Genomic DNA, 27611 nt, shown 5'->3' with positions numbered 1-27611 from the left:
TCCCTCCTCAATGTAAACAACTCAAAATCACTCTGTTCCTCAAGCCTCACTTCTCCAAAAATACATCAAACTGTTCAAGGCTCTTCCTAAACAGAAATGCAAACATGAAAATAGTTCACTGATTGTACTGCACTTAGTATGGTCTCAAAATTGTTTACAGTGAAATACAGCAAATTCTATTATTTGTCTCAAAATGTCATATAACTGAAAACCCCCAAATAGTCACTTTTGATTGCAAAATTAGGTGTCGTGTATATTCAGAAAGAATTTTTTAATGTATCTTTTTGTAATTTAACGTATTTTTAATGTATTTTGTAATGTATTTTTCTTTTTCAGGTCTCTCTTCCCCAACCTCAATGCATTCAGAAGACCCTTACTCAAGTGAGACTTAAAAATAAAGGAAAGGAAAAAAGGGGAGAGAAGAAAAGCTTCTGGCATTCAACTACTTTTAGATGATCTATATTCTGAAAAAAATACCTACGTACTTTTAGATGATCTATATTCTGAAAAAAATACCTACATACAAAATTGCTTAATTCAGAAACAGCTGAACTGTTCTGTCAAACTTACCAAATCTAAGAGCACACATAATGAAACGAGAGTAACAATTCCCCCTTAGACCAGGACCAACATCAAAGAGAAATTCCAACCCAGAGAATTTTTGTGTTTCTGTCCAAGTCCTGGGGGGGGAAGAAACAGAAAGAAAAAAGAAAAAGGCTTACAACCTAAGACTTGACCCCAGAACAAAACCATGGCCCTTTGAAGAATATAGTCTGTGTAGCCTTTTATGTCTCTAGCTAACCAGGCTGCCCATTTTAAAACGGAAGGTCACACAGGGCTGAGATCTTGTCTCCCAACTTGTTCTTTTGCTGGTTTATCTTCATATGCTCTAGTCCTCAGCCTACTCTATCTTCTTCCTGTTCAAAGCCTCCCGAAGACACCTCTCTCTAACTGATTAATCCCAACCTGCTCCAATCTGTCCAAGTTATTGTCATTTCAACATTTATGTACATCATATGTTGTTTTATTTAAATAATACCTCTAAAGAAGGATTTGAGGTGGCTTACAGTAAGAGATTCATACGTAAGGACCAAAAACTGCAGGGGAAGGAATATAAAGATGCACGTGACTGAGGATGTCTCAGGTGTGTGCTGCAATCCTCCTTCCCACCCGGACACCAGCGGTGGCTCCACCGGGTCACAGCAGACATGCCAGAAAAAAACTGCTATGCTTTCCACTTACCTAAGGTGCCTAGATTAGGTACATTCAGAGAGCCAGAAAAAAGAACAGAAGTTACCTGGGGCTGGAGAAAGAGCTATTGTTTCATTGATTCAGAGTTTTTGTTGGGAGTGATGGAAAAGTTTGCTGAGGGTGATGTATTTAATGCCACTGAATTGTATGCTGATGAATGGTTAAAATGAAAGCTATTATGTATGTTTCACTACAATTTAAAATTTAAAAATACAAAATAAATAAAAATAAAAAAAAAACCCTGCTGCAGTGAACAGGGAAGACAAGTTACAATAAATTTTTAAAATGAAGATTTTAGAAACGTATTCTAATGTCTGGTTCTCTTATCAGCAGAATGTGTGTAATTTTTAATAACCAGCAGTGTGAGGGGTGGAGAGTCCTGCTTTTTAGCATTTATCCATTTCTGTGATTTAAATACTCCCAACACGATACATTTCCAGGTACTGATATGACGTCCCTGGGGGACTGAGAAGAGGTACCTGTGACGGGCAGGTGAGCTGGTGAGAGGTAGCCCCAACACACTTCCCAGCTCTACATTACTGGTCCCCAAAATGTGCTCTCTTCACAGATATTAGGAGGGAAGGAAGATTCTAGGGTTCAACGCTTAAACGAGGTTTAAACTGGCTTCTTTACCACAAAACATTACACAAAACGTGGAAATCTTTATTCCCACCTCCTTTTGATACTGTTGATGGAGTAATGTGCATTTTGAATCACAAAGAAGGTCTGGAGTGTAACACGTCTCCCAAATCTATTTGACCTCTGGACCCTTTTCTCCTTGAAGAACATCTCAGAGGTACTCCATGCCTTCTGCGAAATACCACGTTAAGGACAAGAATCTACAAAATCCCTGGCGGTCCAGTGGTTAGGACTGTGGGCTTTCACTGCACGGGGCACGGGTTTGATCCCTAGTCAGGGAACTAAGATCCCATAAGCCTCGCGGCGCATTACAGCCAAAAAATTAAAAAAAAAAAAGAAAGGAAGGAAGGAAGGAAAGAAGGAGTCTATTTACTTGCAGCCAACAAGCAGAAACGCCCACACGAAGCAGAGACGGCTGGGCATCCGTTAGACACCTAGTCTCTGTAGAGCACCACCAATGCCGGCTGTGACTGGCACACCCGGTCATACAATCCAAGCGGGGCAAGCCAATTTAGGTCAAAATATAGTGACAGTTTACAAAGGAGAATCCAATGACAGCCTCTGCTCACTGGCCCCATGCCAAAGGCATGTTAGACAAGAGGGGGAGAATTCGGGTACGGTTTCTCGTAGCCTTTCCTGTGATACATTAACTTTTCTCCAAGTCCCACGATGCACCTCTCATGATCCAGTAGCCCGCTAACCCTGCCCAAACTTTAATGTACATTAACATCTAAAATATTCCAGGTAGGCCACAACATTAACCTAGATAACACTGCCAAAATATCTAGAAAAAATTGATAGGCTAGTCCTGATCATAAAATGCCAAGGAGTGCCTGACAGTGAAGGGAGTCAAGGGAGGATCAAAACTGCAGAAAAGGCAAATGATTAATTAATTCCTTCGGGAAGAGTAAGGAGGTCAACAGTCTTAAAACCTCGCAAATACATACCCAGGGCAAGCCATGGTTTACTGGATTTGATTAATGAGAATATTATTTTCACGTATTATTTATTAAACCCTTCCTAAACAGAAGGCTTTGCATGATGAAAGTCACGTATTTATGCTTCTTTGTAAAAGTGCTGAAAATGAGAAGACAAGTGATGGACTAAGGACAAGACAACAGGAATCTGCTACAAAGGTACCAGCCAGAGAGCGAAGGGCCACACAGCATCTCTTCCTTCTCTAAGCGGTTTGAGTCTAGAACCACAGGAAGCGGTCACGACCAAAGGCAGTAAACACAGGACAAGGACAAAGCCACAATAAACCCAGTGGACATTCTGACGACTTTCCCAGAGGATCAGGATATTCTGGAACCACCCAGCTGATGCACAGTTTAACTAAAATGGTCCACCATTCCACCCCACACAATCACTACCCTCTCTGGCTTCCACGCAAGAGATGCACAGGCCAAACAAACCCTTTAAACATTAAATACTAAAGGCAACCGTTTCACAGGTAAGCTAGGTCTTCAAGCAGTTCTAATATATTACATAATAAGCACTTAGGTCCAAAAATGTATACAGCTTCCTAATTACCTCACTTCTGAAAGCTAACCATTCACTCCACAATGGGAAAAGATTCACTGACGTCTAAAAGAATGAGAAGCTTCTACTTATTCCTTTTTTTCTCTTTGAAGTACACATTAGAAATTGCTGATTTGATAGCCTGGAATAACCAACTTGCTCTCAGTTTACTGACAAGCATTCCTTAAGATGTTCTGTGCAATGAACACTACAGAAATGATAGGGCAAGAACCCCAGCATTTCATCCAACAGCAGCAGAACCTTGAGTCCCTTTGCATGAATTTCGTTGCAGTAACAGTATCCTACCTCCTCTGTCTCTTTCACCCCCAACTAAGGCACCTTCCGGCCAACACAACCTCTTAGATTCAAAATCTCTCTGTGAACAGCGCTATGTCATCATCAGAATCACTCTTAACTCAAATGCCCAGGTAGCATGTTTGGAAAGAGCTTTATTTAGCCAACAGGCTTCCATTTATTCAAAATACCTCTCTTTCATTCCTGGATTTTTTTTTTTTAATAAATTTATTTATTTATTTTATTGGCTGTGTTGGGTTTTCGTTGCTACACTGGGGCTTTCTCTAGCTGCCGAAGAGCGGGGGCTACTCTTCACTGTGGTGCACGGGCTTAGTTGTTCCACAGCATGTGGTATCTTCCTGGGGCAGGGATCGAACCCATGTCCCCTGCACTTGCAGGCAGATTCTTAACCACCGTGCCACCTAGGAAGTCCCTCACTCCTGGATTTTTAAAACATTTTTCTTTTAAGAGTAGTATATGCTCTTTGCCAATACTCTAAAAAAAAAATGGAAGTATAAGCCACAGAAAGTCACCATCTCCAGGAAGCCCACTCGAATCACTGATAACATTTGGGCTGCAGACTTCTAAATGCATACATAAGCTTAAACATAAATACACATATATAATTTTAACATAATAGGCTTTTTTTACATTCAACAACATATCAAACATCTTTCTATGTCTATACATGTTTCCATGACATCACAGACACACATCCATGTTAACTCAATGCATACATTTGTTCGGGAGTACCCTTCTAAATATAGACTTTGATCTATTCCAAAAAGATTTTGCCAAAGCAAGGAAGTGCAAGAGAAACCTTTCCTCAAGAATTCTTGCAAAAATAAGAACACTTCAAAAAATAACCTTTAAGATATACAGTGCTGAGTTTCACCATTTGCTTTGAAACTGAGGATGTATTTTTTATCTCATGTGATAAACGTGAAAGATGGGGGAAACAGAGACATTAAAACCATTTACTCATGCGCTTAAACCATACCCCTTTGTGTTTACCATGTCTCAAAGAACGATTTCTGTCATTCCATCCATCAGGAGACCACACATTCCTCACTTCATAGTAAATTAGGTTTGCCTACATTTCAGTATCCATATGTATGCATATGCCTGATATTTTAGTACTCTCTTACTTTCACTTTCCAAAGGACCTCAGCCTGAAGGAAATCTTATCTAGGCAATCAACTACTTCTCCCAAGCCAAGGTAAGTATGAACCCAGGAGTTCACCGAGCCTCAGCAGAAAGGGCAAACGGATGAGAGAGAAAATGGTATGGGCGACAATAAAAAGCGTTGGTCAGAAAGACAGAATGAGGTGGCTGGTCAGATTTGGTATAGACAAACTCTTATTTTAAGTAAAAAGTCTTAAGACATAGGCAAAACAATAGACCAAAGCCAAGTATAAGAAAACTTTAAACCCCATTTATAAAGGTTAATCCATTTTATGTGGTAATTTCTTAAATATCCCTAAGTACAGAGGCCCCAGGTCCATCTAAAAAGGAAGGAAGGAACCATTTACCTATTAGGAGAGGTCCCAGGAAAAAGGAGGAAAGGGGAGGAGGAGGGGAGGAGGAGAAAAGAGGGCCGAACAGAGAGACGGAGAGGGAGGGAACAGAACGTGTACAAAGATATTCAGTTAAGACACTGGCAGGTAGGAATATAGGTAGTACTTGTATGTAATTCATAACCTATTTTTTAATTTTAAATTAAATTATGTTTTAATTTAATTTAAAGTACAGAGTACATTTTACATTTCTCAAAAATGAGGAGGGGGGAGGAAAAAAATTCCTTTGGGGAGATGGAGGGTTGGGATGAGCTGGGAGATTGGGATTGACATATATACACTATTGACAGTGTGCATAAAATAGATAACTAATGAGAACCTACTGTATAGCACAGGGAACTCTACTCAGTACTCTGTGGTGACCTACATGGGAAGGGAATCCAAAAAAGAGGGAATATGTGTATACGTATAGCTGATTCACTTTGCTGTACAACAGAAACACAACATGTAAAGCAACTGGGCTCCAATAAAAATTAAAAAAAAAAAAAAAAATTCCTTTAACAGGGCAATTTAGAGTCATGGAGATTTTAGCAAGCAGACATCAGGTACAGTTAAAGGTCAAAAAAATAACTAGATGTCATTAAAGAGGTAATAACCACCCTTCTGGTGAAAAAGAGCAGGAAAGAATGTGGAAGCCCAAGGCACGTGAACGTCTGGACAAGCCTTGGTTATAACAGCGAAGCGCTGACAAGGGTACTTCATTTTACGTAGGACTTTATATTTCTTAAGCACCTGCTCCAGTCTGGGAAAATGCCCTTTCAAGTTGAATGTACAAGTTAATGTGCTGCTGTTTTCTTAATAACTGTATTTTTAGAAAAACTCAGAAATATATATGAAGAGGCAAGTAAAATATGAAAGAAAATTAACAGAAAGACAGCCTGCTGGACGGAAGGTCCACCCTGAGAAGCATCCTTCTTTATAAGTGACATGCACCTGGAAACAGGGAGCCCAGGAGTTTATTCACCTGCACCTACCTAACTCCACCGCTTTTCGCTCTTAAGTGTTAGCCAAATGTTTGGAAAGAAGGAAAGGAAGAGAGGAAAATCGAGGAGAGAGAAAATATGGTCCACAACATGCTGAAGACAGGAGAAAAGGAGAAAGAAAAGTATGAATCACATAATCATTTTTTTAAAAAAAACTCAAAATGAAAATATTCTATTTCATAGCCACAAAATTAGAAAATACGTGACACTGAGCCATGACAGGGTACATCTGAAGTGGTTCTTTACTTTCACACGGAGTTAACTGATTTAATATTCGATTTTCATTTGCAGTTTGCCAAAATGTTCCAAAATGCCCGTTTCCCACATTTTCCTTTATTAATGAATATCTAGGAGTTTTATCCTGAGTCTGCCTGTAGAAAATTAAATATCCCATGAAAATCATGTTTTATTACTCAAGTGACTACATTCCTTTAAAATGCATTTGAGTTTTCATAACTTAGAGCATAATCCCAGAGACCCCTCTGTGGAAGACAAAGTTCTGTCTTTCCACGTTCTGTTTACCCGGGTATAGGACATCCTCGGAAAAACAACTAGGATGACAGAGCAGTAAGAAATACTTTTGAAAGGGAGGCACAAACACATCAAACAGAACTAACAGAAAGATGTCTGCGGAGGGCTCCTTGAGTTTCAAAGCCCCTGCTCAGAGGACGAACAATTTGCATGTGATGCTGCTCCTCCCGGGATGACCCCGTGGGACTCCTGGATAAAGCAGCTTTCACAGAGCTCGCCCGCAGTCACCTCCTCAGGAAGTGGGACCAACCATAGCTCACCCCGGCTCAGCGTGGTCCAAGGATTTGGGAAAGGACACTTTCACCACGACTGGCACGTCCCGCAGGGCAGAGGCTCCTGCGCGCTCAGGCCTGGGGTTCTGCTTGGCTGTGTGGTTTCGGTGGAGGCCCTGGTGGGAGATGACAGGTCCCGCCTTGCTGCCAAGGACCAGTTTACATCCCTCTTCTGCCACCAGACCACCTCCCCGAAGCAAAGCGCGGGAGACTCGGGGTAAAGGATTGCCCCGTGACTGAACCTGCATCAGACATACCCAAATTAAGCAACTCCGGTCAATCCACGTGACTGATGTTTTCTTTCCCTTGCTCAAGAGTCAAAAATAGAATTGTGCTGACTTGCCGTAAGTGCTAAGGTTCTTAAACAGTGGAATATCTACTTACTGAATATACAAAGCTTCCAAAAATACCTGTCCCATGTTTTTCTTTAGAAAGCAGAATGTAAATGTAAAGGGCAGGAGTGCCCTTGAGTTAGCATTTCAAAATGATGGCTCTGTTAGAAAAACTTGAAAGCAGAAGGCAGAGCTGACCAGATACCAAAGCCGTGCATCTGAACAGCTGGCTCAGTTCTGCGCAGACAACTGTGTGAAGGAGTAAGCCCCCTAACCAGCTAGCCAAACCTGGTTATCAAAACTCAGTCATCTGGTCTTCCCAAGGGGTGGTGGCCTTCATTTCACCTCCAGGAATGCCTTTGGGAACCAGGTCATCTACCTGGGCTGACTATCTCTGCAGATACCTGGAGTGAGACAGTAAACAGGTGCTCAAGGCAAGGGCTTGCCCAGACACCCCCCAAGTTTTATGAAAGAAAACCTTCAGCTGAGGAGATTACGAACTATGGGATTCTCTCTCCAACAGCACATTCACAGCCAAGAAATTCTTACAGTCCAGAAGGAAAAACCTGCTCTTTCCTTAGCAACTCCCAAGGGAAAGAAGGGCAAGGATCCTAGTTGCTGTATCTGGAAGACACGTCACTGATCTTAGAGCACAGGTGCAAAGTTTTAAACCAAAGAAATAAAATCTTTCAAAGCGAGGGGCATCAGTACAAAAATGTTTGGTGCAGAATTATTTTAATACAGCAGAACACTGGAAAACATGTAAATGTCCATCAGCAGAGAAATGATTATATCAATTATGGTGCATCCTTTTTTTTTAATTGCAGTAAAATACACATAACATAAAATTTACCATCTTAACACTATTGAAGTGTACACTTAAAAATGTTTAAGTACATTCACATTATTTACAGTACATCCTTTTTAATGGAGGGCTATGCACTCATTAAAGGTAAGGTAGAGCTACTATAGATATTGACACAAAACAGTCAAGGTACACCATTTAGTGAGGGGAGAAAAAAAATCAGGTCCTAAAACAATATAGAAACTACATTAAAATTAAAAAGAAAAAATAAGCATACTGCATTTTACATGTTTATATGCATAGATATGTAAAATTTATAGAGATGTAAAATTCATAGAAAGGCTTAGGATTCACATTAAACATCTGACACTTGAATCTAGAAAGAGCAGGGGAAGGAAGACGGGGGTAGAATGTTTTTCTAAGTTCATCCACCGAAGCATTTTCAGAATCTCATATCTACAGGGAAGCAGATGAAAGTTGAAATTTCCTATGAACTCGGGGAGTCAGAATCACCGACCTTGGCAAGTCTGTCAAAGGTCCTCTTGCAAGCACTCTATCTCCCACTGGACATTCCACATTCTTTTAACTAAAAGGCCCCTGTGCCGGCAATTCACTAATTTGTCAATGAGTTTACAGAAATACTGCAAGGGTCTGGGCTAAATCTGCCACCATTAATTGACTTCAGAAAAATTCAATACAGCCTCTGCTTGAAGTGGGTTATTCAAAGTTTCAAAGATGAGAGAGCAAGAAGAAAGCTTCTAAATTTCTTTGCTATTAGTTGGATATAAAATGCTTTGTGTTTGGTGAATTCCAACTATTTCAAAACTAAGAAATCACATACCCATTTTAGTACTGAAAACAAAAGATCCTGGTTTAAGAGAAAAAACTCATGAAGGCTTTAGAAGCATTCCTTCGGCATTTTATAAATGCCACACTTTTCAGTAGCATCTCTATAATTCTAGCTTGAAGCAAAGTATAGATTTTCTAAATTAGAGGTGATATTTTGAGTACAGACAGGAGAACTTCAAAGTAATTTTCCTTTGGCACCTGAATAAGCCTTCTACGTTTTTGCACAAAAACCCTAAATCCTGCACGGAAGCCTTTGTCCCTGAAATGCTCCCATCAAACCGGGGGCTCTATTTTTTGCTGTTTCGTATTCATTTTACCAGAAACTTTTTTATTTTAAATACTTAAACCGAAACTATTTGCAAACATTTTGGAGACTTTCAGTATTAGAAAGCATGAGGGAGCACTAGGGGTTCTCTAGGGAATTGACGGTCCAGGCACACGTGCTCACTGGCTTCCCTCAGAGGTCTTTCTTTCAGAATTTTTACTACCCAAGTTCTGAAGTGTTGTCCTCGCTACAAGGCTGTGAGTCGGTGATTCTCAGCTGGGGTGATTTTGCCCCTCCTCCACCGCCACGGACATTTAGCCACGTCCGGAGACACTTCTGGTTGGCACAGCTCGGAGAGGGGCGAGGGGTGCTACTGGTATCCAGTGGGATAGTGAGTAGAGGTCAGCGTCGCTGCTAAACATCCTGCACTGCACAGGACAGCCCCCCAACAAAGAACCACCCAGCCCCAAACATCACTAGCGCTGAGGCTGAAAACCCCAAACCCCTGCTCTGCATCAACAGACCAGACCTTCCCCTTATCACCTGTTTTCCTCCCACCAAGACCTAGTCCTCCTAAGATCACAATAAACCTGCTCCCCTCGGGCACCCATGCCAGAGCCTCCTCCCAGCCTGGAGTGGGTGGCATCACCACTCCAGCTCCGTCCCCCCCTTTTCTCTCCCACCAACTGAGGAAGGGTCTGGACAAAGGGGCTCCCCACAGGGTTATCACAACTGGTCCTGAACTCCAAAATGAGGCCACTGCCTAGTCTTGCTAGATACCAAATTCACTTGAGGCACTTCTGGATTTATGAAATGCAGCACTTTCATCTATAAAACATGACTGAGAGCAGCCCCCCAAGGTTATCATTCACAGCATGTCTACTGGCTGTTGACTTTAAAGGTAAACTCACTTAAAGTTCTCTTCCTGGAGTAGACAGAAAACAGAAAAACACAGAGAAAGAGAATTAATTATATCATTTTGTCCAATGCTGTGTTATATTAAAAGGAGGAGAAGGAGGACGTTCTCTGTTATTTCTCACAAGGCCCTCTCTCATTTTTCACTAATTTCACCAAAGATAACCAACAGCTTGGAACAATGGTCACCCACGGATGCTCCTCCTGTTATTCAATTTTCCACCAAAAAGGGGAAAGAAGGGATTCTACAGTCTAGGAATTTGGGAAATGTTGGATTAAACACACACACACACAGAGGAATGTGGGAAGTGCCGGGTTACACACACACACACACACACACACACACACACACACACACACACACACACCCTTCCTTTTCCCAAGGCTTCTCTTAACTTGAAAGTGCTGACGTGAACTTCTAGTATGAAACTTCATTATGGGATCCAATGCCCAGACTGGGAACACTACCCAAGCTTATCTGATGCTGGAAGCTTTCAGGGTGAGACATCTCTGGGACATACCTGAAATAAGGTCTAATCAATCATTCTCCTTGGAAGATGGTATTAGAAAACAGGAGTTCTGGAGCCCAGTGTGAGGCAGATCCTTCCTGCCCATATTTCTGAACAATTCTACCTCCATGTTTTTCTTGGTACTTCCTCTCCAGGGGCACCTCGGCATTGACCCAAGATGACTTAAGGAAAGAACAAGAGAACAAATCTCCAAATATGGAAGAAGAACAAGAAGGTGGTATTTCTAAAGGGACTCTGCCTTAATGTTAATGCCACAGAAATGATAATAAAAACAGCGTTTGGCTGGTTCTACAAGCATTGCCAAGAAGAGGCTAGTTGTGTTGCCAAATGCACATGCGCACAGGGAGGCACACATATTTACGGTCAAGGAAGAAAAATCGGGAAACCAAGGTTCTCTCTTAATGTTCACCTACTCTCAGTAGCCACAGTCACATCAGTGTCAGGCAGCAAACAAGACATGACTCCCGGATCCTGACAAGAGAAATACTGGTTGGTCCAGAAGCCGTGGCTTTGAACCTCAAAGACATTTGAGCCTCCCACTGATCAGCTTAGAAGCGACACCTATAAACCACAGTACGTTGTGGTGGTTAAAAGCCTGGGCTTTGGAATAAGACAAACTGGAGTGAGTCCCGGCTCGGCCCTTTAAAAGTTACACGATTCTGAGCAAGTTACTTCTTTAAGCTTCTGTTTTCTTGAGCAGAAAACAGATAGTAAGATCTACCCCTACAGAGTTATTGTGAGGATTAAATAAAACAATCCAGGTAGGTGCTGTCTATAATACCTGGAATATGTCAATAGTAAGTACATATTAATATGAGTTATTAAAACATCAAAACGAGGTCAGTGATAGGATTCTAGCATAGGGAAAGCCCTAGAAGAAATTCGGCCACAACTCTGATGCCCCCAAACAGGAGAGGATAAGGACATAGATGCCACCAGAATTCCCAACAACTACATGGATTTAATAACGAGCATCCTTCACTCCAGTGCCTCTTGCAGAAACACAGCCCAGCAAGGTCTTCGAAGAGGCCAACAGAGAACAAAATTTTCCTATCCTCAACGACCTGAAATTAGAGCACTGTGTAACCAAAGAAGTTATGGTTAAATGTGAAACTCCAACAGAGGTCAACAATATCCTAATGCCCAAGATGAGCAGGAAAAGAAATTTTCTTTAAAATCTATGAGTCATCTAAATCAAAACCAGCAAAGCCTAATGATTATTACTCAAGTGCTAAACTATGTGTTTAATCATTTCCCAAGTTAACACTGGACAGCTAAACCAGACTTGCATTTTGCCAAATGGACATACACCTAAGAGGGGCGCCAAACATTCATGCATTCACATCACACACCCCCACCCCTCCCTATGAGAGTCCTCAGATGCACACCTACACACCCGAGAGAGACCCTGAGTGTGAGGCGTGAACAATGGCCTCCAGCCATTCGGCCAGCTTCCCCCACCTCCAGTGCCCCAGGTCCAGCGCATTCCTCAGACAAGCAGCACGTGCTACACATTTATGGAGCAAATACTGAAAACTAAACATACTGTTTTTGGGATTTTTGAGTAAATAGAGAAAAGAGTCCATTTCTGCACTCAAAAGAACTCATACACCTTGGCTGCTATACTGAAGAACATACAGGCTGTAGACTTCAGGTCCAAAAGACCCAGGTAGGAAAGCCATCTCCAACACGGACCGGCTGCTCCGCCTGGCTTGTCTGTTCACTCTTAGGGCCTCCAGTGCCTCAGGCATGAAATGGGTTAAGGCCACCCGCTTGTCAGGGTTGCTGTGAGGCCTAACGCCTCAGAAATCCAAAGTGGCTCCAAGCTGACACGGTTTCCCTCACTGCCCTTTCCCACAGTGCCTAAGTCACCCTTTAGCTATCTGCCTTGCAACTCTTAATCGTTGAGTCATTTCCTGCCTCAAAATCTCTGTCTCAGCCTGAAGACTCTGCTCAGTGTCCTCTGGACACGTTCTCTTCTCGTGCCAAGTGCTGAGCTTTCCCATCGTTTCCCTCCTTGGATCTTCTTTCCCTTTTTGTAAAACTCCATCCCTCTATTTTTTCAAAACTGCACCCAACGTTTATCTTTCCTGGAACCTCTACCTCCATGCAATGTTTCCTTTTTTGTATATTTCCTCCCACCTCTGCCTTCAGGAGCCAAGTGAGGCTATCAGAAAAGGACACACGCGCACTTCGCTTTTGGGTAAGTTACTTCCTGACAATAATGAACTATGGCAAAGCTACAGGCGGCACTCCCTAAACAGCGTAGTCACACAGCAAGCCCGAGCTCCAGGCCGGAGAGGACAGAGGAAAGATGGGACAAACCGAGGAAAACCCATCCCGACTGAAAAACCCAACAGTTGGGTAACAGCACCATCTTCATTTACGAACGAGCACATCCTATAAAAGGCAGCCCCCTTCATTGCCCCCTTTTGGCCTACAGCTTGTTGAACTTCGCTAATAAACACAAGCAGCTCATATTTTCATTGCTTTTACTCATCCACTTAATGGTCTGCCAATGTGAGAACAAAGGCAGCTGCCACATTTTGCTCTTACGATGAGATTCGCTAGAAAGCACCACGTTGTACAACGGGGAATGCCTGGGCCAGACACACCAGATAGCTAACACTGCATCCATCTGCCTTTACAATGCCTGCTGTAGCAGACGCTCCTCAGGGGTGTTTCACAGGCCCACCGGCCAGCTCCTCGGAGACAACTGTCCCCCTTTTAGGGTCAGCAGTAACCCTGCCCTCCAAGCTGCAGCTGAAGAGACCAGGACCAATGAGGTTTTTGGTCTTGAGAACTGGCAGAGAGACTGAGGAATACAGGTGATGCCCACCAGTGGCTTCAATGAGGACATGGGGACACAGGGGCTGTCAGCCACGTACTCAGGGAAAAGAAAGCAGCTGTACCAACAGGGAGGCGCAAAGAGAGAACTGAGGACACGTGGTCCTGAAAAGATCACAGAATAAGCTTAGAGCAAGACGATGTCTGAGCTCCTAGCTTCGGGTCCCCCTGGCAGCAGCTGTGGCCTAATAATCAGCTCCCTTTCTTACTGTGTTGCTCTAAACACCCACATCCTGACTGTGTGTCCTCTAAAGTCAAGCAAACGCCAGCAATCCAGTGTCGCAATGCCTTCCCACGCGAATCTTGCCTTCAAGGAGCTACTGCCTCTCCCAATCCACCTCCTCACCTTGGCCGCCTGAGCTGTCCTTGGCCAACCATCCCAAGTGAAGGCCACTTTGTAAGGCTGGTTCTGATTCAGTTATCCGGGACCAGGCGCACTTATTCTCACACTGTCCTCACCCATTCATCTGTTCACTCACGCCACAATCATCCCGTGGAGCCCTCCTGAGCACAGAGGTGGGGCCCATCTCCTGACACCTGTGGTCCCGCACTCTTACGTGCCCATCGGTCTGCATGCCGTGTACTCCTGGTTCGGGCTCAGCTCACTGGCCTGGGGACCAGCCATCTTTGCTTTGCCTTCTGACGTTCTCTGCACATCTACCCGCCTAGTCTTTGACCCTCACTCCTAGGACGCTCCAGTGAGGCTTCTGACTTACCACCCCACTGCATCCTGAACTCACTCCCAACTCAGGTTAACACCCACGGTCCCAACCCTTTTCTCCAGGGCTGTCTCTGTGGCCGTGCCCGTCCTGAACGCCCAGCCTTGCCCCTGCTCCCCGCACGGAAATGGGATGCCACAGCAGACACACTCACAGGCCCAAGACACATATCCCCACCACCCCAGGCAGGGATTCTGCACAAAACAGGGAGCTGACAGATTTAGCCACAATTAATAAATCATATTCAACGTGCTGGATCTGCGTATCATAGACTCTGTGTCCAAACACCCAATAAGAACTCAACTAGGATTTCTGTGAGACGGGAGGCCTTCTTGTAGAGAGATGGGGATGGCAAACTATCTCATGTAACAGACACCACTTTATCCATTTAATCAATGTACACCCCCAAGTTTAAAAACACCCTCACTACAGTTTTGTCGTCTCTTACAGTTCAAACATATAATACACCAAACTCCTTGCTAGAACTCAAAATTTCTCATTTGGCTCAGGCCCCAGAGTGACCTTCCCCAGGACATCTGGACCCAAGGACTCCAGGGTGGTTGCCGTCAGCCTGTGCTAGACAAGCAGGTGGTGCTGATTAGCCATTCTTCAACCCCACTCTGTGCGGCGGCTCCCCTAGGACTCCCACTCTAAGGAAAAGCCACAAGTCACCCGATTCCTTGTCGTGCGTGGAGGCAGAAACAGTGGCCGACTCACAGCTCTGAGTCCTCACCTCCCATCAGATTCCGAGTCCCTGAACCAAACGTGGCACGGTCATTCCTACGTATTGATTTAAGGCCTGAGTCTTCATCACAATGACTTAAAACGGGTACCTCTGCCATGAATCTCCTAGATCTCATCTCAATATTAAAATTACCTTCTGTCTCATCAGGTTACAGACGCCAAGGGGGCAAGGTAATAAAGCTGGAGTAATGCAGGTATGTGGGAACAAGGATACACTGAGGATCCAGTCAGATCCTGTGTGCCCAGAAATCAGTGTTCATGCCAGACTGGGCATCCACGGCCGAAAACCAGAGCTGACCCCAACTGCACTCACTGGCACCACATGCAAATCGAAGGTGGGTTCCCACAGTCAAGGCAAGGCCTGGAGAATCCGATCACTCTGGAAGCAGAGGCAGCAGGTCTGAAACCAAGGGAAGCAGTGGAGACCCCCACTACCCAGTGTGGTCCACGGGCCAACAGATCATCACCACCTGGGAGCTTGTCAGAAATGCAGACTCTTGGGCCTGGACCAGTCTTACTGAATCATTATCTGCAGTTCAACAAGATCCCCAGGTGATCTGTATGCGAATTAAAGCGTGAGAAGTCCTATCTGGGCAACAAGGGCACCCAGGAGGGGCTGCAGGTATAGGACAGCAGTGGCCACAGGTACAGGACAGCAGCAGCAGGTAGGGAAATGCAGCAGGAAGCCGGGAAGAACGGCCCAAGTCTGAGCTCGGTCACTCACCAGTGCTGCCATCTTTGGTCACTTAACCTCTCCAAGTCTCACTGGGGATGTCAGACCTTTCAGGGGACAGTCAGTGTCCAGACATCCAGCACATGGTAAACTTGCAGTAAACGCTGGTTCCCTTTCCAATCGGAAGCAGACACCAACCCAGCATGGATGTTTAAACCCCGTAACCCAGGGAGACAGGGAGCCCAAACTAGGGGAGAACAAGTTTCTCTAACAAGGAGACCCGAAGGTAGTTCTTACTCTTAACTATTTCAACCAAAAGAGGGACTCAATATCAGCAACTGTGAACACCACCGGCAGCACAGAAGTTTCACTGTTAAATCTGTTTAACTGTCCAACAATGCAGACCAGCATGTCTGATAGAAAGAGAATGAAAACCACAAATACAGTTTTAAATTTTCTATTCCTACTTTTAAAACAAAAAAAAGGGGGGGGGGGGCAGGGAGAATGGTGTGAAATAAGTTTTAATAATAAATTTTATTCAACCAAATTATCCAAAATATCCTTTCAACATATAATCAATATTAAAAAACTATTGAGACATTTTACTTCCTCTTTTTTGTATAAGTCTTCAAAACCTGGTGTATAGTTTGTGCTTACAGCCCATCTCAGTTACGACTAGCCACATTATAAGCGCTCAAAAGCCACGTGTGGTAGGTGCCTGCCACGGTGGACAGGGCAGTTCTAGACACAAAGATCCCTGGGATCCCATCTCCACTCGATCTTCCATCACCTTCGAGTCCCAGTGTGCATGACTGGACTATCTGGTCACTGTCAAGCAAAAGTGGGCAGGAAAGGGATGGAAGAGACTCAAGCTACCTGCCGCATATTCACGATCAAATTCTGCTTGTTTTTAAATTCTGGTTGACACAAATTACACCAACAGACAGACAACCCAGACTCTGGCCACTCACTGATGGGGCTGAATTTTTCTGGGAGCAAAGACAATTGAAGTTTAAGATTATAACTACAAAATTCGTCCAAGATTTCTGGCTACTGATTCAGTGCAGCCAAGTAGGAACAAGTACTCTTGCCTAGATTTCCGCCCCTTTTCATCAGATATAGGGCAGCTGTAACTGAAAACCTACAGACAAGGCAGGTGACACTCACCATGTATGCTTTCATGCCTGCCCCATCCTCCAAAAAACGAAAATCACTACGGATTAAGGAGGTAAAAGAAAAGAAGAAACACCACCCTCCAAGACAGAAAAGAGAATGTCAGGGCTAAAGCCATTCCCCTAAAACAGGAAGGCGCAGGAACACAGGATAGCTAACATTTCAGGGAAGACTCACCGAGCACCCCACTAAGCACTTCACATGCATTGAATCTTCAAAACCACCCTCAAGAAAAGCATGGCTTAGAATTTAAGTAACCTGCTCAAGGTCCCACAGCTAGCCAGTGGCAGAATACAGGTTTATACCATTGAGAGCTGGGCAGACAGGTGTAGATCACAGAGAGCTAGCCAAAGGCAACCGAAAATCTCCATGGCCTTACCATCCAGATTTAAGTAGAACACTAGGCATACCCAGTTCTCAAGCTAGAGACCTCAAACTACCTCCCCCACTCTTGCTATGTTAAATCAGCAAAATTGTCAATGAGTACCTGTGTGAGGGTTCATTTGAATAATTCAGGCTCTCAGGTTCACATGATGTAAGGACTACAAGTACGAGCTCGCCTTTATACCATCAAAAACATATAAGAGGGCTTCCTAGGTGGCGCAGTGGTTGAGAATCCGCCTGCCAATGCAAGGGACACAGTTCGATCCCTGCTCCAGGAAGATCCCACATACCACGGAGCAACTAAGCCCGTGCGCCACAACTATTGAGCCTGCGCTTTAGACCCCGTGAGCCACAACTATTGAACCCATGTGCTGCAACTACTGAAGCCCACATGCCTAGAGCCCGAGCTCCACAACAAGAGAAGCCACAGCAATGAGGAGCCCACATACTGCAACGAAGAGTAGCCCCCACTCACTGCAACTAAGAAGAAAGCCCATGCACAGCAAAAAAAGACCCAACACAGCCAATAAAATAATAAATAAATAAATAAATTTATTAAAAAAAACATATAAGGGGGCTTCCTAGGTGGCGCAGTGGTTAAGAATCCACCTGCCAATGCAGGAGACACGGTTCGACCCCTGCTCCAGGAAGATCCCACATGCTGTGGAGCAACTAAGCCCGTGAGCCACAACCATTGAGTCCATGTGCCACAACTACTGAAGCCCACGTGCCTAGACTAGAGCCTGTGCTCCGCAACAAGAGAAGCCACGGCAATGAGGAGCCCACGCACCACAACAAAGAGGAGCCCCTGCTCGCCGCAACTAGAGAAAGCCTGTGTGCAGCAACAAAGACCCAATACAGCCAATAAATATATAAAATACAAATAAAATTAATTAAAAAATATATATATGAGAAATTTTGGAAGGCAGAGAGAAAGTAATGATGACAACAGTCTTAGACTAGCAGTCTAGGGTGCTGGGTTCTGGTTCCAAACGTGCTATTAACTACCTGCTGAACATCCCCCTTCCCCGCCGCAACTCGGGCCCACTGTAGAAAATGAGGAGACAACTGTAAATATTTAACGTATTTCCAGCCTTGTGATTTTTTTTTTTAAACACAGAGCTGTGAATTTTCTTACCTAGAAGTTTTTCAAGAATTCTTACTGCTCAGATACCTAGAAAGAATCTGCTCCCCACAGAAGAAAATTACCAAAATCAATACCCATTACTAGACGCATGAGTCAGCAGGAGTTTGGTTCCCTAAAAGGAAAGGCTGACTTGAGAAGACATTCAAGAACTTCGCCACCTTGACGTCACCTTTAGGTCTCTATGAATCTTTCAAGGTGCTCGGAATCTCCAATTATGTAGTTGTGGTAATATCTGACTGAAAACAAAACCTGCATTTGGGGCTCCTAACGACTAGAGGATACTTGGTGGGGAATACTTGGGACAGCTAAGGAGGCCACGCAGAGGTTGTCTAAAAATTACTTATGTCAGTCTCCATATTTAGATTAAGTAGGATTTGCTCTCCCCCCCATTCTTTTTTTTTTTTTTTAATATAATTCTTGACCCCCCTCATTCTAACAGGCAGAATTTAGAACTTCCTGTCTGTAGAAGATGACTCAAAGAATTCTTTAAACTGTGTTTATTTGTTAGAACAAAAGATTTTTCTCAACACTACTTTCAATTTACTTTTTCTTATCCTTTTCAAGGAATAAATGAAACAAAAACACCTCTTTATTCCTTCTCACAATTTGAACCTTACCCCTGTGCCCAGAAAAAAACGTTTCTTTCCGACACGCTGTTCCTAGCACCGTCTGTCTCTGGTGTAGATACAGATTCTCCACTCCCGCGATGACTAAGGTCAGCAGACCCTGGCTAATTACAAAGGCCCTTTACTGTGCCTCCAACTTCTCCACGACACATGCTCACCTCCACCGTCCTCACCGGCCACTCCCAACCTGAGCGTCTTCCGGGCCCTCGCTGTTCAGCCCCTACTGTGTCTCTCTCGGCTCCTCCCTCCAGGCACCGTCCATGGTTTCCCCTTGTCGCCCCCCACCTCGTGCTCCCCCTGCCCCCAAGGCCGAAGAGCCTAGAGGTGAGGAGGCGGCTCCAAATTCTAATTCCACCACCATTTCTGAGCTGGCAGACCTTGGCCAGGATGTTGGCCTGAGTTTCCTGACCTGCACCACGGAGACAACAGCATACAGCTCACCTCATCGTCTCAGCACTAAATGTATGGAAAGGCCGCCACAATGGACTGCGCTGTCTGCAGGTGTTCGCTGCTAACATCGTGGTCTGCCTTTCTGGAAACGTTCTGCCCTCCAACTTCCTGAAGTATGCATCTTAAGTTCTTCAGCCCCCACCTCCCCTTCATTCATGCTTTTTACTATATAAACCATTATCTTCTGGGAGCCAAAACGCACATCTTATCATGCCTTTTTTCTATCATCTCTGCTCTATATAAATTGCTCCCAATCTAGACCTCCAGCTCAAACAGATCTGGGAGGCAAAGGACACCCCGTGGGCAATACAACCCAAACTTGAACTCATTGTATCAACACCTCCACCTCCCAAGGCTTTTCTGCCTCCTGAATCTCAGAGACAGAAGTAACAGGTGGCAAGTAACCTCAGGAAGCATCTTCTGCTCCTCCCCCTCCCTCATGTCCTGTATCTAATCAGGGACCAGCACACATACACACACACCTGCCCCAGACGCAGCCCCACGGCAATGCCTCAGACCGAGCCCTCCTCCTCTCTCCTACTGTCGTGAGGGCCCCCCTCTGACATCCCTGCCTCCAGCCTGAAGAGCCCTCATTCCATACTCGTGGTACTGCCCCAGGACCTTTGTCATTACAAGTCTTTCTGCCTCTGCTGCCTACACAGGGAAGCCCACCCTGGAATGGACGGTATAAAATGACCTTCGAAAGCCTGGCCCTTGTTGGCCTCTTAGCTTCATCTCCTACTCTCCCACGCCCACCCCACTCTCCCATCCCCACCTGCGACACCAAGCTCTCCCAGGGCCTTTCCACACGCTGCTCCATCGGGCTCTCATGCTCTTCCCCCAAGTCTCTGCCTGCCTTACATATTCTTACTGGTTTTTCACGGTCCAGCTCAGAAGCCACCTCTTCCAGGGCTCCTCCCTCCACACTTGGCACTAGGTGGCCCATTCACATTCCTATCATAGCATCTGTAGGCTACTTCCCACTAGACTCTTCTCTCTGGATTCCTTTTCCCTCGGTCCTCCCAGTGCCTAGCACAACGTCTGGTGCTTACTAAACATGCAGTATCTGCTACGTGGATGAAATAATCCCCAAGTTAACACTGATTCCCACTTCTCGGGCTCCCCTCCCTCCCTCTACAACACAATAACCTCAGTCTATTTGTTCTTCCTGATCCAGAACATGACTTTATCCTCTAAAAAAATAAATAAATCTGCTTCCAAAATCTCCCTACCTCACTGCTTTGAAACTCCTTAAATATTTTCACTTCTTTAAAAGGCACAAAAGCTAAATAATAACTTCAAATGTTAAAATAAGACTGATATTTTGACAGTCAATAAATCAGACAAATTATAACCAATGGTAAGTTCTTCATGGAGCTAAGATTTCAACAGAGATCTTTCGTACCCCTTTCCAAAGTTTCAATTCTGTTACAGGTTGGTGTTTTATGGAACCTGAAGACAAATGTAAAAATTAAACTGCCAAATGCTTCTGAAGAGATTAGGAATACCTGCAGAAGGAAATCAAGGCTATTTTACCACTTGCAGGTTCGTGTTTCCACTTTTGGCTAATTCCGATTAGTTCTGGGTTATAAAGCCTGTCATCCTGTTACCTAGTAGTCTATTATCATGAACATCTCTCCTGTGTCTTCAGATAACATTTGCTATGAAAAGTTTCCTTGGGAAGTCTTAACTGCAGCTGACAAGGCTAGATCTTTCCTTGTGAGCTATGACCAGCTAAATTTACTTTCACTCTAACTTCTAATTCTTACCTACGTACCATAGGACCCAGCCGTCTCACTCCTAAGTACTTGCCAAAGACACGTAAACACTTACGTTCAGACAAAAACTTGTATGCAAATGTTTATAGCAGCTTTATTCCCAACCACCAAATACTGGAAATAACCCTATTGTCTTTCAGTGGGAGAACAGAGAAACAAACCTTGGTACATCCATACAGAGGTCTACACAACTCGGCCATACAACAAAGAACCAAGCCTAGGTACACAAAACAACATGGCGCTTTTCAAACGCACTTGATAAGTGAAAGAAGCCATCTGTATGGCATCCTGGAAAAGACCAAATATGAGGACTGAACAAATCGGTGGCTGCCGGGGGGCTGGAGTGGAGAAGAGTCTGACTACAAAGGGACAGCAGGAGGAAAATTTTTCAGGCGACGGAACTAGTCCCCATCAATAGTGGTGGCGTGTACACAGTGCTACACACTTGACAAAACCTGTAGAGTTATACACTTGCAGAGTAAATTCTACTGTATGTAAATATAAAAGTTAAAAAAAAGTTAATTATTTAACCATGACACAGTTAAAGACTATACGCCAAATACAGGCATAGCTCCTTTGACTGCGCTTTGCTTTCCTGCACTTCACGGATACTGTTTTTACAAACTGAAGGTTTGTGGCAACTGTGTACCATCAGATGATAGTTAACATTTTTTTCAGCCATAAAGTATTTTTTAACAACGATAACGTACATCGTTTTTCTAGACATGCGACTGCACACTTCGCAGTTTATAGTGTAAACATAACTTGTATATGTACCAAGAAAACAAGAAATTCGAGTGACTTGCTTATTCGAGTGATTACTGCGATAACCACTTTATCATGATGGCCTGGAACCCAGACCCACGATATCGCTGAGGTGATGCCTGTATAATTAACACAAAGGTGTGGATTTCCTTGACCTTTACCAGTGGCTGTTGTTATTATTTTGTTGCTGCTGTACTGAACTGATGAGGAAGAGATGTTAGGGGAATGGGGGGAGGGGCAACACCCCATCTTCCCCAGATCCTTCCTGCTGCCCCCGTGCTGGCAACCTTTGTGAGGCTCCACAGGGGGGCAACCTCTGCTGCAGCTGTGAACAGCTAAAGGGAGTTCCACCAAGGACATGGGGAAGGTCATTCAACTCCAAGGGCAGACCGACAGTACCCCACGGCACAGCCCGGGAAAGCATTTCAGGGGAAGACATAAAGGGGGAAGGGAGATTACAAACCCTGAAGTTCTAATTCATGCTAGTCAAAGGTATCTGCAGAAAACTTCATTCACGTGTTGGTTGCAGCCTTCCTAGACACTCCTTTAAACGGGAGTCAAGGTGGATGGAGGTGCAGAATCTCTTCATGAGAAAAGAGCAAAAAAAAAAAAGAGAGAGAGAGAGACAGGGAGCATGTGCACACTAGAGTTCTAAACCAGGAGGCTGAGAGGTCTAAAAACCCTGGATCCAACGTTCTTTAACATGGGAAAAGTGATTCTAAGTAGGCAAATAATAAAAACAAGCAAAGGTTCACCACCCAGTGACACTTTCTTTCCAGTGGACCCGTCTCAGCCAAACCCATACATTCCTCCTCCAGAGGGGATGGCCCGTCAGTCGTCCTCGGAGACCGCCGCAGGCAATCCTCACCAGGCCCTGGGCTCCGGGTGTGGCCACCCGCGTGGCGACAGGGACAGCGACAGCAAGGCGCAGGCCCCCACTCCAAGTGTGGGTGCCACCCTGCTCCCACCTGGCGCTTCTGGGAAAGAGGATGCTGTGGCTTCCACACATTCCTGAGCCCAGAAAACTCTGTTCCTCTCTGGGGAGACCTGGGCCTGCTACATCCTCAGAGCCCTGCGTGAGATCGCCACCTGAGACAAACCTCCAGCCAAGATGAGCTCCTGACTGCAGCCCTGGAGAACCAGCTCTCCGACCTGTAACGGCTCTTTGCAGCTGGAAAGTGGAAAGACGGGCCTGCGTGCAAAGCAAATGCTATTTTCCAGGAGCCTTCTGGGGGGAGGGGGAGTAACAAAGCTAAAAAACCACAGAGAGTAAACCAGAACATTCTGGGACATGCCACGCCTTACAAAAAAGGCTTTTAAACATCCTATCGAGAAACAGTCACTGCAAGGGGTTAGCTGTCAAAGTTAAATAAAAATCACTGACTTTCTAAAGACAGGAGTGAAGGACTCAATTATAAAACAGCTTACAGTACTAAGCTAATTAAGGTTTATCATATTAGCCATCTGAGTTTTAGTTGGCACCAGAAAAGCAGGAATAGCACATCATGCAACGTGGACTGGGATCTGCTTTGCAAGCAGATTTCTGCCACATTCAGACACAGAACCTCTGGCAGTGAAAAATGCTGTAGAATTGAAAACCAATTTTCGCACAGTGATTTGTAAAGAATTTTGTTCCATCACATAAGCTATTTACTGGTCTATCAGTCCGAGATTACATTTATCTCTATTAAATACCACACAAAGTATTCTGAGCTAACCACGCACTGTTGTTTCTCTTTCGCCACTTTTATCACATGCTGGATGCTCTGAAATCATATGAAAAAAATTTCAACAATAAAACTCTTGCATACTTGACACCCTTCACTGCAGATATTCTGCCCATCAACTGCCAGCACACAACCCATTCTATGACCCTCGGCATTTCTGAAAAGACTATTCTGCTGAATGCAAAGAAGAACAAAATACCCTCTACAAAGTAGGGGAGAAAATTGTTTTCAAGCATGTCTTCTATGGGCTCCCCTTGACTGTACTTTCACCAAACGAGAAGACAGAACTAGTTCTATCTGTGGTTGAGATCATCTTGGATTTGATTCTGGAGCTGCTGGTTTCCTGTTTGGGAAAGTTGCAGTTCTTTTCACAAGGAACCCCAAGGCGAAATGCTTCGTGTTCCCCTGTAAGCTCTCACTGCCTTTGTTCTTTACTTTGCTACCACTCATTACTGCTGCTTCTCTCTTTTCTAAAACCTCTTTTGGTTTTGGAGGATGCATAAAAATGCCAGCTCAAATAGAACTGTCATCTTCTAAGGCATTGGAGATTTTCTACCATCCACTGCTGTAAACCTTTGAGTTAACAGGCATCTTTACACAGAGGAAGCCGGACTACCGGGTCTCCTCCTGGCATTGCATTAAGTATTCCACATTAAAATGTATGCCACAAATAATCCAATGGCAACCTCACCGTCAACAGCCCCCCAAATCAATAAAAGCCATTCCACCACTTGACTCAGAGTGAAAAGCCTTTCAGGTTAACACAGAGAGCAAGGTAAAAAGAAAGGTGATAAATGAACAAAAGGCAAATCTACCTTCAGACTCCTCAAATCCCCAAAAGGTGGCTAGGCTGCCTGGATTTGGCAAAGTCCTTCCCTTGTTTTGTAATCATCGGGAAAATGCTACATGTGTACTGCTTCACTCTTATGCAAAACAGTGCATTCCCCACAAGGCCCTGACGCCTACCATTCTCTTAAACTTGCTTCTTTTCAGGCCTGCCTCTTCTAAATGACCAGCCACATGCGATTTAATGAAGTCATTCTGATTTCACCTTGATAGCAACACTATCATAAAGTCACTCTAATCCCATTAAACTTGGCTAACATTGAGAGTATTTTTCCTCCACTCTCCACCCAATATTACCTCCAGGGTACCAATCCACTGTCAGTCTGTGTCTGAACAGATCCTCAAATTAACACAAATTCATGCTCAAAATATCATATCTCACCTTGTGAACCTTGACCTTTTGGAAAGACTTTGGACCAATGTTCAGTTACTGTCACACGGCTGCATTCTCTGCAAATATGAAAGGGTTAAAAGCAGCCCCAGTCAACAGGCCTACAAGGAAAAAAAAGACAGCATGTATGCCTTACAGCATCACTGGAATGCATTTATGCTCATTTCCTAGAACAATATTGTTACCTTTTGGCCTTCATAATAGTCAGAAGTATCCCCAACACCCTTTAGTAGCTTCTAAAAGGAAAAGCACAAAACAGAACATACCCTGCAAGAGAAAAAAAGCATGCAAAGTAGCATTCTCCAGCAACAAACAAACTCCCATTACAAACCCATCAGTTCGTTTTGGTTTGGTTTTGTTAAAAACGCAGAGAAAAGAGAGAGAGAGAGAAAGAGAGAGACTGCAGAAACCAAGTGTCCCCACCCTAGCAAGGCACATTTTTTTCTTTAATAAGGGTCATAAATCTCAGCTCCTTGTCCATCCCTTAAGCAAAAGAAAAAGGCAGGAAAAGCCCAAGGAATCTCAGACCTTGCAAACCTGCACATTTTTCCCCATCTTCTCTACACAGAATCTTCTAGGGCTCCATGAGTCACGTACCAGTGCTGTGTGGTGTCTAAGTGTGCATTCACATACTGTGTTGGGATGGTCCCTTCCTGCAAGCTCCTCTGCTTTTGGCTGCCATGAAGGGAGGAAGCTGCTATCCCACTGTAGTAGGCTCAGTGACTGCATTGTGTTCAGGAGCTGATCTGCCTCAAACCAGTTTCAGCCGGTTCTGGTCACCCTACATAAAAAAGCTATGGCAACCCTCGCTGAGTTGCCAACAAGTCCCTGAAAATCATCAGCACAGGGGGGATCTCGCTGGGGGTTGCTGCTCCCTTTCAGGTCTTGGTGAGGAGGGGAAGGTCATCGTGTGTCCCCCCCCCCCCCCCAGCGCCACACAAGCACACAGCCTTGGAAAGGCTCACCTCTCGAGCAGCCCAGAGCCCCTCAGGCCCATCCCCCCGCCCCTCCACCCCAAAGCCCACCGCAGACACTGCTGCCCCCTCCTTCTCCTTCCCCCACTTACCTCCCACAACCTGGCTCAGATCTTTGTGTACGTGTGTGTCAGTGTGTGTGCTCTGGGCTGGTGGCTGACAAAGAGCCCCCAAGAAAGCAATCTATGTGTGTCTCCTCACCCTGGATGCGTCGGCGGCAGGAGCCGGCCTCGGCCTCCAGGCAGAGTGGTGCTGGCTTGTTGACCAGGCTCCTCTCTGCCTGTCACCCCCACCCCACCCAGCCCCCTCCTCCCGTCCCTCTCCTCTCTCTCCCAGCCCTGTCACCACCGCCAGCAGCCCCCCCAGTCTCCTCCTCCTCCTCCTCCGACCTTCTCTTCTTTCAAGCACCTGGGGGGAGTCGTCCAAATCCCTTCACCTCGGGCAAGCAATCTAGGGCTGTCTGGGGTGGGGGTGGGGGGCAGATTCAGGGCCAGGGGGACAGAGGGGCACAGAGGCCTTTTAAAAAATCCGCGGTGCACCGCCAGCACTGGAGGGGGGAGGCGGCGAGCGGCGGCGCTCACGTGGCCCCCCTCTCGGAACCTGCGGGGCCTAGCAGAACCGGCTGGTCCTCGGCCCCCCCAAAGAGGCCGGCGGGGCGCGAAGGCCGGCTGTCCCCAAGGCCTGGGTGGGACAGGCCACGGCGATCAGGCCCAGGGGCCAGAGCCTCACGCGCCGGCCCCGACCGCAGGGCCGGGCACGAGGGGCCGGCGCCCCCGCCTGTCCCCGGCGCCCGCCCGCGCGCCCCTTCCTCCGCGGCCCTGCGCCCCTCGCTCGGCCCGGCCGCCCCCTCGCCGCCCCCCGCGCCCCGGGCGCACACCCACCCCCTGCCCGGGGTTGGCCTTCGCAGCGGTCAAGCCCGGGCGTCTGGGCCGCAGCTCGGATGACCTTTGTTCAGCGCGGCGCCGCCGGCGGCTGCTGCTGCTGTGGCTGCTGCTGCTGTCGTCGTAGCGGCGGCGGCGGCGGCGGCGGCGGCTTCCATGTTACGGGCGTGTCATCTGCATTCCCGCTGCCGGGGTCGGGGTGTGCGTGTGCGGCGGAGCGGCCTCGCCGCCCGTGCAGCCGCCCGTGCCGCCGCCGGTGCCGCCGCCGCCGCCGCCGCGGCCTCGCCGTGCGCCCGGCCCGGGCCCCGCGCCTCCCCGGGCGCCGCGCTCTAGGCCGCACGGCGGCGGCGGCGGCGGCAGCGGCGGCCCGCCACGCCGGGGCCTACGATGGGGGTGCGGGCCCGGGCGGCGGCGGCGGCGGCTCGGCCCGAGCGGCGAGCGAACAAAAGGGAGCGCGGGAGAGGGGGAGGGGGCGGCCGGTGGGGGAAGGGAGGCTCGGGGAGAAGGAGGCGAGACGCGGAGCCCCGCAGCCCGCGGGCGCGGACGCCCGGCCGGTGCCGACTCGGCGCAGGGAAGCCGAGCCCCGCGGACCTGCCAAGTCTCGCCCATATGCGGCCGCCGCGGCGCGGCTTCGCCCGGGAGAGCGGGGTGGTGATGGTGAGGGGCTGCAGGGAGGGCTGCTGTTTTTTCCAACGACATTTGCAGGCTCTCACCCGGTCCTT

General features: G+C 46.2%; 1 protein-coding gene across 13 annotated transcripts in view; it reads right to left on the bottom strand.

Moving 5' to 3' along the window:
• The window catches only part of ZNF532 (zinc finger protein 532), a 103464-nt gene extending 76326 nt beyond the window's left edge, over nt 1–27138 (bottom strand). For 3 of the 13 annotated variants that reach the window (XM_057698352.1, XM_057698355.1, XM_057698366.1), the window contains exons 1-3: nt 26890–27138; nt 25220–25301; nt 25026–25093 (exon numbers count right to left, since the gene is read on the bottom strand). In XM_057698352.1, coding sequence (XP_057554335.1) covers nt 25026–25093; nt 25220–25233 — 82 coding nt within the window. In that variant the 5' untranslated portion in view covers nt 25234–25301; nt 26890–27138. Of the gene's footprint in view, nt 1–570; nt 666–25025; nt 25136–25219; nt 26846–26889 lie in introns of those variants that run through there. The other 10 variants (XM_057698357.1, XM_057698359.1, XM_057698354.1 and 7 more) reach the window with 10 other exon arrangements.
• Nucleotides 27139–27611: the final 473 nt, after the last annotated feature.

This window comes from Hippopotamus amphibius, chromosome 11 (genome assembly GCF_030028045.1).
Source record: "Hippopotamus amphibius kiboko isolate mHipAmp2 chromosome 11, mHipAmp2.hap2, whole genome shotgun sequence".
Taxonomy (NCBI): domain Eukaryota; kingdom Metazoa; phylum Chordata; class Mammalia; order Artiodactyla; family Hippopotamidae; genus Hippopotamus; species Hippopotamus amphibius.
This window is presented reverse-complemented; position numbering and strand designations above follow the sequence as displayed.